A 20,967-nucleotide genomic window follows, 5' to 3' on the forward strand; every position below is an offset into this window, starting at 1 on the left:
AATTATAAGCTTATAAATACTCCAGAAGGCACAATTCTTGACAGTTATAGACAAAACTTGATATATAGTTTTTATCACCTAAAAATGAACCTTAATAAAAATCGAAAATATTTAATATGAGTTATTGCCCTTGCTTTTGAAATTTCGTTCAATTATTAGCCATTTTTGGTACTGAATTTATTTTATACTTTCCTGAAAATTAATCAACTTTCAAATGACTCCATTCTCTATAAGTATATTTATCAGAAATGGCAGACTCTTAGACATGATTAAATTCTGTCTGGTCAAATTATTTTTGATTAATATTACTCACTACTATTCCAAATTGGAAATCATTTTGTAAACTCAAGAACAATAAGGTTTTCAGTCTTTCCCATATGTATCTTAACATTTTTATTTTTTGCTCTTTTCATGATGAAAATTTGCATATCAAATAGGGTATGTGATGTGTAAGGGTTTCAGCCTGGGGTTTCCTACATAAAAGTCCAAATTCGCTTCACAAACTTTAATAATCAAACATCAGATTTTCGTAAAAACACGCACTTTTTCTCAATACACAATATCCCTCTAGGGAACAATTGACAATTGCCTAAGCAGGCGTGATTATCCAGTCACAAATGGAAATGGGAGGGTCTAATACTTCAAATGGAACATAACAGGTAGATTTGAAATTTTGAAGCTATAATGATTAACGATTATTTTACAATTCTAAAGAACTCTCTTAAATATTTTAAATTCAAACATTTAGATACATTTAAATCTGGCTAAAGGGAATGTAGGCTGATTCTTTTAAGAACTTTGAAACTGCATAACTTCTTGACATTTTCAAGATTTTGCACAAAATGACAACTCTGAAAGCAGTTTATTTAAACACATAAAATCTAAGTGTAAACCAAACACTAAGTCTTTATTAACAATTTCTATAGATTACTGTCATAAAATTGCTGGCCACATTAAGTTAGCACTAAACTTTAATTTCACTAGAGAAGAAAAAGAATACAAAAGCATGTTCTGCATTCATTTGCAGTCATTTAGTACTGAAGTTTTTGTGGTCTGTGTTCATTAATGTATATGACCAGAATATCTATGCCAATAAACATAGCAGACCTTCCATTCATCTATATCAGAAAAATTATAGACCTTCACTTCATTATTCCAGAAACTTAGTACTAGTTCACCCAATCAGAGTTCCAAACTTTAGATAGTACCTAATTTTGACAACCTTGATTTCTAAATCTCTGGAATAAATACTCATTTCATTCTAAATTCAATTTATAGAAAGAATTTCTGACAACTTTGATTGAGAATAGATTATTTGAGGTTGATTGTACTGTCGAAAACAATCTAATGCAAGCAGACGTCCAAGGGAGATAATGGAGTATCGAAGGGAGATAATTATATTATCATCAGACAGACACACCTGAGATAATGCTATAATCAATATTATCATCAAGTTCAGGCTCTGACAGGCTACATTAAACATGACTTCAAAATTGATTTTTATTTTTTCTGTCATATCTAATTAAATTTATAGTTCATCCACTCTTGGTATTTTTTTTTTATTTGAGTCCAACTAATTATTGAGTGTGATTGTGGTAATGTTCATTATGGCATATTGTGATAAATTTTATTGTACCGGTACTACAATCTGCATTTTATTTACAAGGGTCAATAGTTAAGTCATTTAACACTGATTCTAATCACTGCACATGCATCACATACAAAAAGAATACGATTTATTTTTGTATGTTGAGTGCTAAAGATGTTATTAAAAATCTTCCGTCACTCCCCTGTCTTTGTACATATACATAAGTAAATTTTACTATACCTCTGATTTAAACCTAGTTATAGCACAACTAGGCTCCTCCCATTCATTTTTACACAAAAATATCGAAAAATTCTTTATATTATGTTATAATTCATTGTAAGAAAAATTGGCTATGAATAGACAAATCTCCACTTCTCCAAATTCTAGGCTAGACATCTATCTTGTTAATTTCTTGATCTTATTTTTTAAATCCTGTTATTTTTGTGTATTTTTCAGACATGCAATTTTAGCTCATCTTATAACTTGTTATTATCGTAATATTAGTTCTCTTTCTACCAAATCTCATCAGGCTTTCTGTAAAGCTTGTTCTAGGTAAGATTTATCTCCCTTTTCTTGTAATAAACATCTAACATAGAAGAGAAATCACTTTTTTTAAAAGAAAAGTTCCAAAAAAGGAATACAGTAGCGTGTTTGACAAAATATCAGGGAAAGTGTCTCATGATTATCTTTCCCCCATTTTAGATTAAAACAATATGTAATTTAATGGAAAGAGTTTATGTAGCATTTTTATATGGTTTGGTGCCAGCTTCTTTAAGATAAATTGAAAATCTGATGTATGTAAACAGATGCTTTCTGTGTACCCAATAGACATAAAAAGTTTATGAAATCCTTCACAACCCCTTTAAGATATTGTTTGTTATTTCTGTGTTTTTCAGGATTTGTACTACAGGGTTTAAAAATTTATACCATTATAGAGAGCATAATGAGAACAGTAATCATATAAAGAGTAAATATAATGGTATCATTGAGGAAGATCAACCAGTACCTCGTTTAGTTATTAGTCCTGCTTTATTAGTAGAAATGTTATCATGTTTATATTTTATTATGTAAGTTTAGTTTGCTAAAGCTGTCAATGTTGCAGGTCTGAAGGGCTGACATGGAAAAGGCGTCTAGTCGTTCAGATGGGACAATAAACCCAGGTCATGTGTGCTACATTAGAACCCTTTAACAATTCATTTCAAGATATTATCAATATACATATGTGTACCAAGTTTTCTTTACAAGTTGATATGTAATATATATTTGAATATATTTTAGGTTTAATAATGAAGCAGATCTAGGTATACAAGCTATCAATGATGTACATTCTAGAGCTAATTATGAACTTTATCCAGATGTCTTATTAGTAAGTTTTTATTATTATCATTTAGTTTTACCAGACTCAGCTAATCCTGCTCATTAACCAGCCATTCTCATCACCATCATCTCTTCAACATGTACTAAACTATCAAGGTGCCCTCACACCATAGGGATTACCAGTTATGTATGGTTACGAATAAGAATAGCTGTCATGAATACCAAACACAACTCAATAGCATGAGAGTTTCTTCTCAACTTATGTCGGCTATTCTTCTTTTCAACCATATGCAACTGGTGATCGCTATGGTGTGAAGGCATGTTTCTACGTTACACTCTTGTAAATACACCTCATTGTTAGGATCAAAATGATATATATATGTATTCATTCTGAACAATCAAACACTTGCACAGTCATTTTCGGTTTTTTCTTGATATGAACACAATCACAAAACTTGTGAAAATGTGAGTAAAGGCAACATCTCTCTTAGAAAATATGTCTTTTGATTGGTTAAATTAAAGGTGAAATGATTTCAACTACTATGCTCTAGATCGTCCCATAACTGCTAATTAACTAGTCATGTTCATCACGAGATAAGAGTGAGTGAATTAAATGTGGAGGAAGTTGAGTTGCTAATTTGCAATTAATTTTGGTTAATGATTTCATTAAGAAAGGGAATATATTTTGAAAAATACAATTGGTTTCTATTGTGAAGGGTAGGGTTTGTAAATAGAGTTACCTCCCTTAGATTATATTTCATTGTAAATCTGCAGCAATAGACTCTAGGAGTCAAAAATGGTAAATTTTACTATTTGACAGAATCATTCGATTTGCATTCAAATATGCAACAATATTTTACTCAAATGCACTTAGTATTGCTAATTCAAAAGGATATTTTAGATGATGGTTATAAAATTCCAACAACCTACCAGACCAACAGGCCATAAACTGGGCATATTGCCAATTGTTACATTTCATGCCATGCATCAAAATTCTGAGGATCTATATCATGGAATTATTCTTTATACAAACTAAAACAAAATATATTGTTAACTAGTAAAAAAAGGAATAAAGAAAAAAATCAGTACTGTCCCCAGTAAATTTTTCAAATTTAGTAGTTTGTTCCTTTTATAATGAATCTTAATAATCAATAACAATAGAGATGCCCAACTTTTTGTTGTTAATTGGTTTGATGTTGGTACTAGTTGAGTAAATATCTGCTATAAATTTTTATATGAAATGAAAAAGGGGTGTATATTTGGCCTCACCCATGTCTGCTCGTAAACAGTCTAGAAAGCACAATTCTTGACAGAATTTGACTAAACTTGGTGGTAGTGTAGGATGAAAAATTGAAAAATATTGAGTTTGAGTTATTGCCATTGTTCTTGAAAAGCGTTCGATTTTTTCGCTCTTAAACACCCAAGAAGGCACAATTTTTGATGGATTTTGCAGAAACTTGGTGTAAGTGTTTGCAATCAGTCAAGGATAAACCCTAATGAAAATCAGAAAATTCAAAAAATATTTGATATCATTTGTTATCCTGATCTTGGAAACACATTAGATTTTTAGCTCTTAAACACTCCAGATGGTGCAATTCCCAACAGACTTTGATGAGATTTGGAGAAATTGTTTAATATTTTTACCCAAGGATGAGCCCATATTGAAAATCAAAAAATATTTACATGAGTTATTGACTTTTTTTTTAAAAACACTTTCAATTTTTAGCTCATAAACACTAAAAGGCACTTTTCTTGCCGGATTTTGACAAAACTTTGTAGTATTGTTCAGTATCGCCTCAAAAAGGTCAAAAGAAGTGTATGAATGAATATTTCTTACTGGTGATTGTTACTCTATTCAAAATCAAAGCTGCCAGTAGGGATATATTACCTTGCATGTCAAGCTATCTTTGTAGATGATATGATATATTTCATGTAAAATTTGACAAGGGAAAAAATTGTCTTGCTAAGGACTGCAGGACTGGCGTCATTATCAAGAGAGTTCTCAAGACAGGAGACCATTTCTATTATCTGTATATAAACATTAGGAAGAACTCTTTCCTGAAGTTTCAAAATAACCATCATAAAATATTACAAAGAGGAAAAATAAACTATGACATTTCACTGCAACATCCCTTATCTGTGTTAGATAATACCTTGTGTAACTTTATTATAGGAGAGTTCTACAACTGTGTTTATTTATACAAGTGAAATCAAAGTTAACGGAAGTACGAATAAAGTACATTTCTAACAATATCAGGGCGACATTTAGTGTCTGTTTATTAAAGGGATATAAGTCTGTAAAAATTCAATGAAACAGCTAAGGAATGAAAAATTATTGTTAATGAATTTACATATGTTTTTGAAACTATTTATAAAGTTGTATCTCAATTAGATTTTCAGCTGATGTCTTGTCTTTCATGGCTTTGAATCCGTGAATTCTTTTGCTTAGTTTATATAAGATGCACTTAAAGAATGACAGTCAAGAAATTAGACATAGCAACCAAAACATATTTGAAAACATAATATGGCAATTTAAGTCATGTAACAATTTAGTTAATATTTTAATTAATAGTTGTTTTAGGGTTTTCTCTGTCAACCCAACTGTTTATTATTATAGCCTAGCTAAAAGACTTCATATTTTGAAGGTCTAAGTAAAAAAGCTCTTTCTTAATGTAATTTTTCACTCAAATGCCCAAAAAAAAAAAATGCCTAATGGCCTTAATCTTTTTTTGAGGTGATTGAATTTATAATAGAGAAAATCATAGACTGTAGTTTATTAAAAAGTTATGATCAAAAAAAATATAAGTTCTCAAAACTCAATAAAATCATAAATGAAGAACTATTTCAGAATGAAAAGGTGTATCAGGTATCTAGAAGAGTAAGAATACCCTGCCTGGTGCCACACCCAACATTGCTGCTCATAAGGTTATAGATTGTTTATAATATACATATAGATAGATAAACTGACAGATTTCAATCATTATTCTCTATGTTTATATTTTATCAACGTTTCCTGTTTTCCAACTGTTTTCATATAAACAATACTAATAGTATGGGGTAGGTAAACCTATATCTATGGCACACAGCTCTGAAAGATGGTTAGGATTAGCTATGTGAAATCTCTGAAAGGGATGCTGTACCCAGGGTGAGCATTCTCTGACCTTGCAAACAACAATTACAATTCACATTAAGTCAACAACAAAGCCTATTAGTTTAATACAATTCACATTAAGTCAACTGCTAAACCTATTGATAAACTATAATTCACATTAAATCTAAAGGTCAACTACTAAGCCTATAAGTGAACTACAATTCACATTTAGTCAACTACTAGGCCTATAAGTGAACTACAATTCACATTTAGTCAACTACTTAGTCTATTAGTAAACTACAATTCACGTTAAATCTAAAGGTCAACAACAAAACCTATCAGTTAACTACAATTCACATTAGTCAACTACTAATCCAATAAGTAAACTACAATTCACATTTAGTCAACTACTAGGCCTATTAGTAAACTACAATTTACATTTAACCAACTACTAAACCTATTAGTAAACTACAATTCACATTTAGTCAACAAGTCAATTACAATTCACATTTAATGAATGACTGAGGCACTAAGCCTGTTGGTTAAATACAATTCACATTTAGTCAACTACAAAGCCATTTGTAAATTACCTACAACTACCTTGTCAACTGCAATGTCAGTTAATTACAATTAGTTGATGTGTAATAAACCAATTGTAACCAATATGGTTGTCTATGTCGGATGACCCAAAGGTAAAAGTATAAAGTGTATAGAATCATACATTTGTATATATAATTTAAACACATCTGGTTTCAGATTTGTTTTTTAATTTTCTTTTATTCTTCCTGTTTCTACATTTCCTTTCTTATAGTTTAAATTGGTCGGTAATCTGATACTCTACTAAAAACTATTGTTTTTAAAACCCACGGTACTTTTTGTCTCCAATTCTACTGACATTTCATGCCACACATTTCTTTCAATTATATTACAAAAAAGAATGTGGCAAGCTATTATGTAATCTGTCCATGGTCAAAGTTCCACTAGTGCTTTGCAACATACTATATTATTTAATAGCAACCTTTTTTACTGTCCAGATTTTCACATGCATGTGTGATTTTGAGCATCGCAAACATTGACGAACAAAGCTTAATAAAAATAGAAACCACCAAGATATGATAATAAAATAGATAATTGCTTTACAGCTAATAAAATGTCATGAAATTCACAAGTGAGTCAGAATTATCTCCCAATGACTCTCAAACTATGGACTGTTATGATGGCTTACCATATTCAAGGTAGATTCAGCTTTACAGAAACTGTCAATTGCCAAATGGCTTTTAATCTTTTGAAAATACTAAGTTTCATGACAATACTGATTATAAAGAAAATGAAGAATTGTGAACTAAATGAACCTTTGAGTCATAATTCTCCAAAAGCATTCAAAAATGTTTCAGTGCCTAGATATCTTCACATATTACCTGTGTCAATTCCAAATTGATAAACACAGGTTGTAATATGTTTGAACATGTCTAGAACCAGAGGTTGGTGGTTGAACATGTCCAGAACCAGAGGTTGGTGGTTGAACATGTCTAGAACCAGAGGTTGGTGGTTGAACATGTCCAGAACCAGAGGTTGGTGGTTGAACATGTCTAGAACCAGAGGTTGGTGGTTGAACATGTCTAGAACAAGAGGTTGGTGGTTGAACATGTCTAGAACCAGAGGTTGGTGGTTGAACATGTCTAGAACCAGAGGTTGGTGGTTGAATATGTCTAGAACCACCGGTCTAGAACCACAGGTTGGTGGGCATTTCTAGTAACATAAAGGAACCATGGTCGCCTAGATAATACACATTCTTTGCTGCAAAATTTAGGAGATGCTTCCTCCATCCATGAATGATATAAGGAGTTATGGATGGCATAGTACGGTGCCAATTTCACATCACATCCAAGGAAGTAAGGCCTGATTTGTCTATCATTTTATTATATTTCTGTTCAGTATATGGTCAGTATAGGTAAATATTAATATATATTTACTGACAGTCTGGCCCACTTTAATAACAGGAAACTGTCTATAGAAATAGAGAAATAATAATTCAAATCATATCATACACACCATATTGCTAACAGATGGATTAGATGGTAGGAAGTTAGTGATTTACTCTCAAACTTTCTAAAACCCCTTTTACATTACATTATTCCGTTTCAGAACAGAAGATGAATTTTGTGTAATGTTAACAGGCCTGTGAGAACTGTTAAAATTCTGGCATTTCAGAGGAAGTGGTCTTGGAAAATGCTAACACTTCCCAAAATGGTTTACTGAGTATGCCTTATCAGCAACCTTAACCTTTCCTGTCAAATTTCTTCATTATTCAGTGCCATTGTTGTTTACATTTGGATGACTACAAGTACCAAATGCCAAGAACACATTCAATATACACTAGAATTGAAGAACACTTCTCAGATCACTTGATTTACATATCACTTTTTATTATGGCCTGATCTGGACAGAGAAAGGTACACTTTATAGCAGCTTGGTGTAAATGGGGCTTTACTCTTAGACTCTGTTATTTTACTTGAAGGTAGTAGGTGTGGCGGCTCAATGTTAAGTTTAACTTGTTTTGTCTTCAGTTAAAAAAATTTTAATATTGCACTCAAGTTTCCCCTAGATTTTATGACGTAGGTTTGTAGTTAAGACACATTTGTTCCACACAATGAGACTACAACTAAATATGTTGAAACGTTTTGAACCTTGTCTCCATTAACATACACCCCATATCCAAAATATCTTTATACATGAAAAGCTATTTCATGACAGAGTGTCATTCATAGTGGAAAGCGACGGCAGCCAGTTGGTAAGGTTGGTGCAAAAAATCATCACCCAAGACTATTCATGTTCTTGCAGCATTAGATGATTCTGTAACAATTTGGATCATGATCTTATTAACTTATAATTTTATAGATGATAAAATGAGAATAGATCATGTTATTATGGTGGTCTATAAATTATACCTACATCACTCTTACTAATAACATACAACATTAAATCTTATTATTATCAAATTATCAACATAAAACATAATTAGATTTTTTATCCTTGTGTTTTTATAACCTAGTAGATAGGTTGGGTTTAAATTAATTAATTTTTTGTGGGTTAGTCTAAGCCCTACAGGCTTCCGCACGATGGGAATTGGGCATAGAAGCGACATAAGCAAAAACAGTCAACTTTACATCTTTACAAGTCTTTGAAGGAAAGTCTCTTGTTTTATTTATCAGTGTCAAGGTTTCTGTTATTAAAATCATAGCTTGAACCTTCAGTATTGGTGAGAGTAATCTTCAAACCTACCAAGTCATCCTGGAAACTGTGCTCACAGAAATATTAGATACAGCTGCAGACAATATTTACATTAACAAACATGGCCACGGTTAAATTTCCTATGCGAATGACTATTCTTTTTCCATGTCAGCCCCTTCGACCTACAGGGGACATACTTGGGTTGGAAAATCCAAGGTATTATCTGGACCTATGCCAGGATTTAACCCTGTACCTTCAGGCTAGAAGGTAAGTCACTGGGCCACCACAGCTCTCCAATCGAATAAGAAAAACAAGGTTCTTTTTGATTTTAGAAAATTCATCAAGAATTGTTTATTTTTGCTAAAATATATGTGAGATGGAATCTGTCTATGTAATGTTTTTAAACTATTAACCATGTTATTATTGTTGAAATAGACTCCTATCATACCTCATGGGCTGAAATAAATCAAGATTTGATTGAGATCAATTTCTCAGCTTGTGTGTTTGTTTTTGTTGAAAATATATTTCTATTTAGACAGCCATTGATCTGATATCCTAATTCATGTTAAAAAGTCTGAGAAATTCCAGATGGTGACTCATGTTTTTGGCCATTTTGGATTTTTTTGTTGAAACTAGGTATATAATCTCGTTCTATTGGGAGCAATAATTGTATAGAAGTAGACTCCTCAAACTTGAAGTATTATCAGGTGTTTCGAAAACTGTTAGCTTGTACTGCTTCATAGAATATATTTTCATGGCAAATATCAGTTTTAAACTGCTGATTGATGGAGAACTTGTATTACAGTAGTAAAATTCTGTTGTATGATCATGACTGCATCATTATTAAAACTTTAGTAGTTGAATATGGTATAAGGGATGGAGGTAAAAGATATTCATGATGATGTGTAATTTTCTAACTTGTCAATCAACACACATTACAGGATTTTTTAATACTATGGACATAAATAGTAAACTTGTAAATGATGTAAGAGTATTGTACAAAGATCATTATACGCCCATATGAAATGGGGGGCGTATATTGTCGTCACCCATGTCCGTCCGTCCGTCCGTCCACAATTGCTCGTAAACACTCTAGAAGGCACAATTCTTGACAGATTTTGACGAAACTTGGTATGAGTGTTCGTATTCACCCAAGGATAAACCCTATAGAAAAATCAGGGAAATCGAAAAATATGTAGTATGAATTATTGCCCTTGTTCTTGAAAACGCGTTCAATTTTTAGCTCATAAACACTCTAGGAGGCACAATTCTTGACAGACTCTACAAGTCACAATTTTTTTGTTCATAATCACAATTTACAATAGATGTCATTATTTTCCTGAGAAACTATTTTGGTTAACAAATAAGAAAATTTAATTTAATCATTTAACCTAACCTAACCAGCCACCATACATGTACAGCATCATAAGATACTATAAATAGACCAAGTGGAAAATCCAAGACAGATATCCAATCATAGCTTAGTCATGTGACATCCCAAGATGCAGCAGTTTATCTGATTTCATTTTATAAATGTCATTCAAGAGAAAAGGTTTGCTTAATCATTTCATTTTCACCAATTGTGCTGATACAAAAATGAAATTAAACATGGATCATAGGGGAAAGGTTTTGTTTTGCTGGATAAGTAGGCTACTATAGAAATATAATCTGCCAATACACAATTCATGACAGACTTATTGAAATCACCCAAGGATAAATCTGATCAAAAATCTTGTAAAACACGTAATTTTTATTCTACAAAGCAAAAGTCTAAAACAAATTTGACAACTTGATGAAATTGATGACAATCAAAACTAAACCTTTTGAAATATAAAATACAAGTTATTGCCGTTATTCTTACAAATGTGTTTGATTTTTAACTTGTGATGGAACAGTTTGTGATGGATTTGGGTATAAGTTGAATATTTCCTGGTGTCTATGTTTGCTATTTTCTAACAAATGTTCAATTTCAAACAAAGCTATCAGTGGGCGTATATTACCTTGCCTGGCAAGCTATCTTTTTGACTAGTTAGAATTCAAAGCAATTTGGATAAAGTCACCAATTTATTGTTAAAGGGACATGGGTTGAACAAACACAAATAAAACTAGTTCAAAATACACACTCGCTGCTAATCAAAGCATACCACATGCACCTTTCATTACAAAAAGCATGTTTATCCATGTCCCCTAGTTGTAAGGTGCTGATAGTGCCAGCCCCCTGAGTCTAAGGTTACATATAGCGAGCAAACTGACTCATTGGACAATAACTGCTGAGGTTTGGATTCAAATTCCAGCAGTTCAGTGGTAGACCATTGGTCCAAGCTTCCCGTGGAGTGTCTGAGACTGTTCTTACCGCGAAAATTTTTGAAAAATAGAAGTGATAATTTAATTCTAACATATATTTTGGGATAAATACATTAAAAATCATAATCTTAAATATGACAGAAATAAAGTGGGGTACACTGATGTTCACATTTTTAACTGGTAATCCTAGTTCTTGCAAATTATTAAAAAAAAACATTAATTTTTGTTTCAGGTAACAAATGCAATTCGTAATTCTCTTAAGGTCAATCCATCAGGTCACCCTACAAATGGACCAATGGGAATTCAGATATCAGCCACCAATGTGACACCATCAACATCATTAGGGAAGGCAGCCATCACCAATGCATCATTTAGAACCAAAAAACTTCCAGGTAAGTTCCAAACTACTGACATAGTAATTATTAAGTAAATCAACATTTAGAAGTCAAGACAATAGCCATTTGTCAGGTGATGCACATTCTCTCCTGCCAACATCAGCAATCAATTACAGAACGTTATACTGAGGACTGAGGAACCTCTGGTGAATCAAACCCTCTTATTCCCGAAATCTATTTTATTCTATCATTTTTATTTATTGATATTGATATTTTTATCTATAGATATACATTATCTCAGTAGGCTTTTTAATCAATTTAAAGATAGCTTTGCCTTAAACGAAACTTTTAAATAGCGCCCTGGTATTGACTGTATAGGCTAATTGTTTTAAGAACAATGGAATTCCATTGATTCCATCATTTAGAAGAGATTTTATAGAGATCAGGATGAGATTTCAAATCTTTGTCACACTGCGATAGACCTTAAAGTGTACTTTTATTTTCATAGAATTATACAAATTATTAAAACAGCTCCAATATCAACCACAACAATAATATTATAATATTGTTTATTATTCAACTAGACCTTGTTAACTGGGGTTTTTATAGTAAAATATCCTTGCTTCATTAAACCAGGAGAATTTCGATTTCCTCTAACTGAATTCTGTGAAACTTGGCAGAATTTCGGACTAATAAAGTTTGACATCATATTTCATCCTGATTAGGATAATGAAGGCAGACAAGATCTTGCAAAAAAGGAGAATCTACTTTGTTCCAATTTCCATCCCTCAACGAATCTGTAACCCTGTAGCACGAGGGGCCTCAGGATTATTGTCTCATTGTAACTGACAGGAGAAACCTGGTTGAAAGGAAAATTAGTTTTGAAGATTTGAGTACATTTATGTGCAAGCAATGAAATTGTTGTGTTGAATGTACTGAATATGGTTGTGGAAAAAAGCGTCTATCCCTAAAATTAGCCCTTATTTTTCTGTGAGTTCTGGACATTTCAATTGAGTTTGTAAGCCACTGTACTCACTAAAATGAAGTCAAGGTTCTTTCCCAGTACTCATTCATTATGTACCAAAAGATGTGAAGATTTTAGAACCCTAGACATGAAGATAGTTAAATCCCTCATTGCACACTGCATTTATTACCATTGATCATTAACATAATAAATCTTAGAAAAATAAGATGTAAAACTCCACTTCTTTTCAATTTGGTTTGGAATTAAAAGAAGTGGTATTTTAAGATTCAGAAATTTGACAGGTGACCTCGTTCCTTATATTCTTGACCTTGAACAAGAGAAACTAGGTGGCCATATTGATATTTTACTCTAGTTTTTCAAGATTTGAAGAACAGCTGAAGAAATAATATTTGTATTTTGAATCTTGTCCTCTCATTCCGAACACACTAACAATCAGTTTTGATCTCTGACACTTTGCATGGCCATTTTGGTTTAATAACATATGTTCCATGATCTTTTGTATCAAACTCTGTCATCTAGAAATAGATAGAAATGATCCCAAGTGGAATTTTACATTAATAAATAGCATATTTACGACAATTTGATGGTAAGATTATTTGTGAAACTGATTCCTGGATTGAATCCCTTTCAAAGTGTTTATATTTAGCTTATATTTAGATATTGAATATATGTAATAGACATATTGAAAAAAAAAATTTTGGCATGGCAAACATGTCTTACCAGCCATGTGTTACCTACAGTGCAGATTCCACATTGAAATGTATAAAACTCATCTATTTAACCATCTACAAAATCTCAAGCTATTATGAATCTCATTACTTATACCTTGACTGCAATAGCCACCTTTCTTGTGTCACAGAAGTTTACAAATGCAACAATTTGGTTGTATGGTTACCTTTCGCATACAGCCAATTAGAGGCCTTGACTGAAAGTCTGTAAACAATGTCTGTATTCGCTGCATTCTGATACAAGAAAGAACATGGATATTTTACAAGGTATAGAAGTTTGTAATGGCTTGACATTATGAAGATGCTGTCTAACTGGTTGAACTGATGATTAATTAAGCTGAAAATGATCATAAATAAATGATGGTAATTGGAGTAGAATTGATGAGGTCGCTTTGATCTTTACCAAAATAAATGGCTGGCTTTTAAAGCTTAGAATAGATATAAAACTCATAACAAATCTCTACTGTTTATTCTCTGGTAATGTTCAGATAAATAACTCAATGACTTGAAATAATCTGGAATTTAAAGAGATTTTGTCATCAAAATATTTCCCTTTGGAACTTCCTGTATCACTTTTCAGATGCCTACGCCTACCTAGGAGTTTTAATGAACTCCTTCTCCCTTATAAAAAACCAAAACTGAACTAAAGTAACATCAAAAGTGTAGGACATGCAGTGCTTTGATTGATATATTTGTTAATCTCAAATCAAATTTAATGATTGACCAATCAGATGACCTATTGAAAATTTGTAAATATCTCCTCATGGTTTTTTTTACGAAATATGGTAGCAGAAGACGAAAAACAGCTGGAAATCTGAGAGATCTGTGAGAAACAGGTCTAGTTATGTCAATGTTATTGTTGTATATTTTCAGATGATATTCCAGTACCAGAAGATGAAGAAGTGAGTACAAAGCTCCCATCTATAGACGAAGACACAGGAAGTGATGGACAATCAAATACTCCCAGCAATCATAGCAGTTCCAAACATAATTTCAAAATACCAAATTTACCAAATCTACCTAATTTGCCAAATTTACCAAATTTACCCACTCTCCCTCATTTTGGAAAAGGAGGTAAGAAAGACAAAGGAAGAGGAAAAGATAGAAAAGACTCGGATGCTAGTATGAAATCTTCACCTGCTCTGAACGGAGAAAATCCGTCTGATAATACCTCACGGCAGCCGTCGAAAAACTCTGAAAATATTGAACTTCAACCAATGGTGAAGAAGAGCACTAGTCTTCACGATGATCCAACTGTTGCTGCTTATAGTTCTGACGATTCTTCCAGTGTTCACTCAGAATCAGTTGGCTTTATGGGACATTCTAGCAGTACATCAACAATTAGAGAAAAGAAAAATAATTTAACTAATAGCTTAACCAACCCCGAGTCCTTAAATAGTACAGATATGTAGTTGTTGTTTCAAACATATCTTTTTGTTTAAAAGAACTTGAGTATCTATTTTGGGAATTAACTCAAAAATCAGGAGCCTTATTCTTGAAAACTTAACATAACCCTTAAAACTAATTTATTATACAATTATATTACAAATTTCTTAAATTCAGGATTTTATCTTACTTAAGTTATTGAGATTGAGGACCCTGATTATAATGCAGTGTCTTAGTTTCGGTTGACTCAACTTGCCATCTGTGATCTGACAAATTTTGATGAAAAACATGTTCAAGTCAGTAAGATATTTACCAATCAAGTTTTCTAGACATATATGTGAAGAATTCTGGGAGATTCAGCTGGAAAAATTTTATATCAACCAACTCTTACTGCTTTATGCACCACTAAACATGTCACTATGTGTATGGCAGACTTCTAATTAATTCTTATATCTGTATCATTGATATGCATATCCTAAAAAAAAATACTGTAGTGTTTGTTAAAATAGGGTTATTTATAATAACATAATGGAACTATAGCTATGCTATTTTGTTGAGGGAAATGGGGTAAATCATAATGTTGATAGGGAAAAAAGATTTTTTTCTCCTGTATATATGCAAATGTTCAGGTTCAGTGGCTCAAAAAATGGCTGTGGCATTTTTGTTTTAATTGCCGAAACCATCTTCACAATTTCAAGCTATTACAAACTGTGTCTGATACATTGACATTATTAAACACCTTTCTGGTATCATGGAATGCAGCAATTTGATTGGATTCTACGTCAAGGGCTGATTCGCTGTATTCACTGGCATACAATCCAATCAAATTGCTGCATTTACAACATCTGTGATACAAGATAGGTGGCTATTGCAGTCAAGGTATAAGAAGACATTTGTAGCAGCTTTACATTGTTAAGATTGCCAAAAGCCTGAGAGAGCCCTTTCTTATTAGTGTCTTTTAATAAGTCTTCGTGTAATTTTTCTAGATATGTAGCACTTGATAAGAATATGCCATAATTTGAAGTTACTTCTTTTCTGAAATGTGATCTCCCTTATTATTGTATGGAAAAAAATATAGGCCCTACTGACAAATTTGACAAATATAATTCATATGCAAAGTAGGCTATAAAGTACTAGCAGAAATATAATATTTCCAAAATATAAGTAATATATTATTGAAAGTAATATAATTAGAAGAAATATCTTATAAATTTAAGTAATATGATTGTAAAATTAGAAGTATTATAAAAAATAATAAGTAATATCTTATAAAAACATGATTGTTTGAAGTATAATGCAATTTATACAAGATATTTTTATAAATTTAAGTTATATGTTTGTGAAAGGTATTATCTTAATATAAGAAATATGTATCTAATCATATAAATATAATTATGAGTAATATCTGAAAAATAGAAGTATCATATAAATATAATTATGAGTAATATCTGAAAAATAGAAGTATCATATAAATATAATTATGAGTAATATCTGAAAAATAGAAGTATCATATAAATATAATTATGAGTAATATCTGAAAAATAGAAGTATCATATAAATATAATTATGAGTGATATTTTAAAAATAGAAGTATCATATAGATACATGTAATTTTGAAATATTGTTCATCGAAGTTGAAGTATTGCTGATGTAACCTAGCCTGGAATAGGGTCGTTCTGAAATTGAGAAGTATATCTTAATTTGATTTCTTTATTTATTTATAGCCTGACTTTATCATAATAATCTGTTGAATGCAAGAACTTTTTTACCTTGTGCCATAATTTGTTTTCTTGTTTCCATCTTGAAATTCCAAGAAGGATTGATTCAAATCAAGGATTTTATAAGGAATTAGACTTTATTGTTACCATGCAAGGAATCTGTCTTGATATTTTAGTGTGAGAAGGAAAGTTAATAGACAACTGTTTTAGGCACAGTTGCAAAATTTGTTTATCTTCAAAATTATTGGTGCAAATTAATATTTATATTATGTTTGGTAGAAATGAATGGTGACATCAGAAATCGGTTAATTAATATAAATAACAATTGATAACTTCAAGATATAGTAGACGGCTCATCTTTATGAATTAAATCAGATCTGTTTTTTCAACAGATAAAGTGATCATTTAAGGGATTTATGCCATGAATTAATATATTTTCAGTTACTGGTATATATATAATATTGATATGATATATGTTTGTATGTATAGAAAACAAAATATATATATTATTGTTATAGACAAAATGTACATTTTAACTATTATTAAATTGTTCTTTTATAACTGTATAATATATAGTTTCATATGCCTCCATGAAGCCATGTAGTGGTGCGTTGAATGATACAGTTCTTAAAGAGATTTTTACAAAACATTGTGAAATGATCATCACTTGAGGATATAGATATTGAAATTCAAAAATATAAGACTGTTTACTATTAAGTCTATCTGGGATGCCTTCTTTAATTTGTTCAATAATAACTGTATTCTATCACAGAATATCAGAGGCAATGCCATAGATTTTGAAATATAAAGGTACATTATAAAATGTCAGTTTTAATTTGACTTGACATTTTGTGAAAACAGAATTTCATCTTCTGCCATTAACATCATCAAAACTATAAAAATAAATATCTTGGAAAATAACATATTAGGTTAATAAAGTTGTCCATTCATTCATCAATCAAATGACAAGTTCTGTAAGAAACAACAGAGGCAAGACTCAGAAACCACATAGGCTAGGCTAAGAATTCAAAGAGTTTTGACTCAGAAACCACAGAGGCTAGGCTAAGAAACCACCGAGGCTAGGCTAAGAAACCACCGAGGCTAGGCTAAGAAATCACAGAGGCTTCACTCAGAAACCACACGGGCCAGACTCAGAAACCATTGAGGCTAGACTTTGAAACCACACAGGCTAGAGTCAGAAACCATTGAGGCTGGTCTTTGAAACCACAGAGACTAAACTCTAAAACAACACAGGCCAGACTTAAAAAACGATGAGGCTGGAACAAGAAACCACTGAAGCTTGAATCAGAAACCATATAATAGACTTAGAAATACAAAGGCTAAACTAAACAAAAGGTTAGACTCAAATACCACAGAGGATAGAGTGAGAAATCACAGAGACAAGACTCAGAAGTCATAAAGGATAGTATCAGATGTAACTGATGTTCTATTGGGTATTATTAGTAGAATCTATTAATCAAATGTTACTGATATTAACATAATGGAGGGTGCCAAGACATGAAGACAATACCGAGAGATTCTATCTATAACAGAATAATGATGAGAACACTGTCTTGTTCTCTTTACTACAACATATATACTATATAGTTAATAAATGTTAGTAGTCAATCATTGACCTGTGAAATATCTCCCACACAACCCAGTAAATCATCCTTATAGAATATAGTCTGGACGTTACTATATAGGACAAACCAATCAAATGCATCTTATTCTTGGGTAAAAGATGTGCGTACTGTACCAGAATGAGCAAATGAAGAAACACCTAAAGTTTGTTTTCCATCCTTGGGGGTTAACGCCTATTCTGTGTCAGCACCTCCGATGACAAGGGGAAACACGAAGATAATCCTATTTCGGGATGTTGAAATAAAAACATTCTGAAATGCAAGCATCAAAATGTTTCAAAGTCTCGTGGTTCAGATGAAATTACATCATTATATCAGTTTGAGGAACTGGTGGAGCCAAATTTGCCCAATTGTTTCTCCGTCATTTGTCGGGCTAAGATAAAGGATGCATTCTAATATGTATCATATCCTAGCACCTGGAGAGAAAAGCTTTTCACTTTTAATCTCGACAAGCTGCACCATCTGCTTCTATAAAAGTATTAAGTTGATCTAGGATGATGTCATCTCAACCCTAACACTCTGACCCGATATAATAATCCATTTCCTACTCTTCTTTACAACATCAAAGATACACCACTTCCTGATGCCCGCTAACAAGAACAATATGGCGATTCTGGTTTCCAGGGCAACCAGGTGTGTTTGTTTCTTAGAAATGTGAATCAGTTTTATCTCTTTCTGTAGGCAAAGGAATGACTTTTCAGTTTCAAGTCTTCGGGAAAATCGAATCATGATATCACTTTGGTATACAAACTTAAGAATAATATTTTATGATCAGTACACTTGAAAGGCCGTGGCGGTTATATTACGGACCACATAATTATGCCCCTCTCCCCGTTAAAGCATTGATTATATTATTTTTGATGCTTATATTATTATATTATTTAACATTATTATATTATTTAACATTTCTCTATCAAAATCATTCTGACCACAAATTCTCGCCAATTCTTTCACCTTTCAAATCTTAAATGCGTTAATATGGGCTTGGGCTCTTCAAAATGTAATCAAATTTCACCAATGTACCTGAATTACCAGACTAAAACCTGTCACAATGCTGTCATTCCTTCGTGTCTGCTATTACTATTATTTGGCGGTCATTTGGAAGCCATTAGGAACATACTTTGACGTCTGCCTGAAACTAGAAACAATACAGTTGGGAACATTGTTTCCATTCTTACCCAATGTGGGAGTTTACGAAACGGAAGGAAAGGTTGGCGTTAAGGACTCGCCAATAGATGACTGATCGTGTCATTTTTCATGTGTTTTTGTCTTACTATGGAATGGCTGCAGTATTTAATAGTTTAAAAATGGTTCCGTGGTAGCTAAACATCTTATTAAAATGATTGTAAAAGGTTTTCTAATTTTTTTTTATTAAAATGTTTTCTTAATCGGCGACACTGATAGCGTCAATTTCCACCATTCATTTGCGATAGTGAAGTAATTAGAAAGCTTCTTTTATTTCCTATTTGCTTGGACATCAAGAAAGAACTATCCTGCAGACATTTATCACAATATCGGGGTTTCAACCTTATTGGTCGATGCTGAGTTAGGCTTTGTGAAAGCCAAGGGTGGAATCATGTGTTCTGAAAGGTTGATTATGGCCTGTCACATTGCTTATTTTAGTCAAGCTAAAATTGAACTGGGAACTCAGGAGTTCGAAGTTAATTGTATGAAGAATATCTTCGGCCTCCAAGATTCCTTAGTTTGTTTTATTTAAAGGGACAGATGCGCCATTCTTTTTGACCAATCATACTTTTCTCTTCTACTAAGCCAATTAATAATAGTGTTCACAACTCACCGTCGAAATTTGAGCCTTCAAATCAATGTGTGTCCAGAATTATCTGTGTTTGAGTGTTAAAATGACGACTCGTCAATACTCTGTGATATATAGAAAAGACATATATATAGAAATATAGAAATAGTGAGTAAAATTCTTAGTACTTCTGAAGACTATTTACATATATTCAATACTAAAATCAACCTCCTAAATGGCGCAACTGTCCCTTTAAAGTGAGGCTACTTTTATCACATAATATCTGATAAATAAATTTATATTGTTTGATAAAATAAATTGTATTTATCTGTTTATATTCTGATAGGTTTATCCTAACAATCATTTGAGTTCCATTCATTCAGATAATATGTTTTGCTAACAGCATTTTAGGCATGTTTCCAAATTCTACGGCCATCTAAATGCAACTCGATTCCAACAGATTACCTATTCCTGGAATGATATTTAAATGAAAAACAAGATAAAAAGAGAGAAGCAATCATTAGGTCTATTATCTTTCTAACCAACAGTTATAATAACAAAACCTGTAAAATCTAAATTAAAGGGATAGTTACACAAATCGTACCTCAGAAACAGAAATTTTTTAGTTAAGCTAATCAGTTCACAGCTCACCGTTGAAATGTGGGCTTTCTAATACATGTGTGTAAAAAACTATTTGCGTTTGAAAGTTAACATGATGATAGAAATAGAAAGTGAAATTTGTAATTTATTGCAATTATGCAATTTTCGTTCAGTTCTATAGTTCTTGTAAAGACTATTTACATATTACATAAATCATCCCCTGAAATTGCGAATCATGACCTATAAGTGGATAAAGGTAAAGTTGCTCGCTCAAATCTTCTTCCCTTT

At 31.9% G+C, this 20,967-nt stretch overlaps 2 protein-coding genes across 2 annotated transcripts in view; both read left to right on the forward strand.

The window, feature by feature from the left end:
• LOTGIDRAFT_174221 (hypothetical protein) overlaps positions 1-3,078 on the forward strand; it is a gene marked incomplete at both ends in the record, with an annotated part of 3,641 nt that extends 563 nt beyond the window's left edge. Inside the window, 4 exons of the mRNA XM_009052555.1 lie at positions 2,045-2,140; positions 2,485-2,655; positions 2,867-2,909; positions 2,980-3,078. Coding sequence (XP_009050803.1) covers positions 2,045-2,140; positions 2,485-2,655; positions 2,867-2,909; positions 2,980-3,078 — 409 coding nt within the window. The remainder of the gene's footprint in view (positions 1-2,044; positions 2,141-2,484; positions 2,656-2,866; positions 2,910-2,979) is intronic.
• A 4,383-nt stretch (positions 3,079-7,461) lies between these two features.
• Positions 7,462-14,991, forward strand: LOTGIDRAFT_174222 (hypothetical protein; the record flags this gene model as incomplete). Its single annotated transcript, XM_009052556.1, has 3 exons — positions 7,462-7,731; positions 11,764-11,923; positions 14,453-14,991. 3 exons carry the CDS (start codon positions 7,462-7,464, stop codon positions 14,989-14,991), a joined length of 969 nt encoding a protein of 322 aa, XP_009050804.1.
• Between the last annotated feature and the right edge of the window lie 5,976 nt (positions 14,992-20,967).

This window comes from Lottia gigantea (assembly GCF_000327385.1).
Source record: "Lottia gigantea unplaced genomic scaffold LOTGIsca_187, whole genome shotgun sequence".
Classification (NCBI taxonomy): domain Eukaryota; kingdom Metazoa; phylum Mollusca; class Gastropoda; family Lottiidae; genus Lottia; species Lottia gigantea.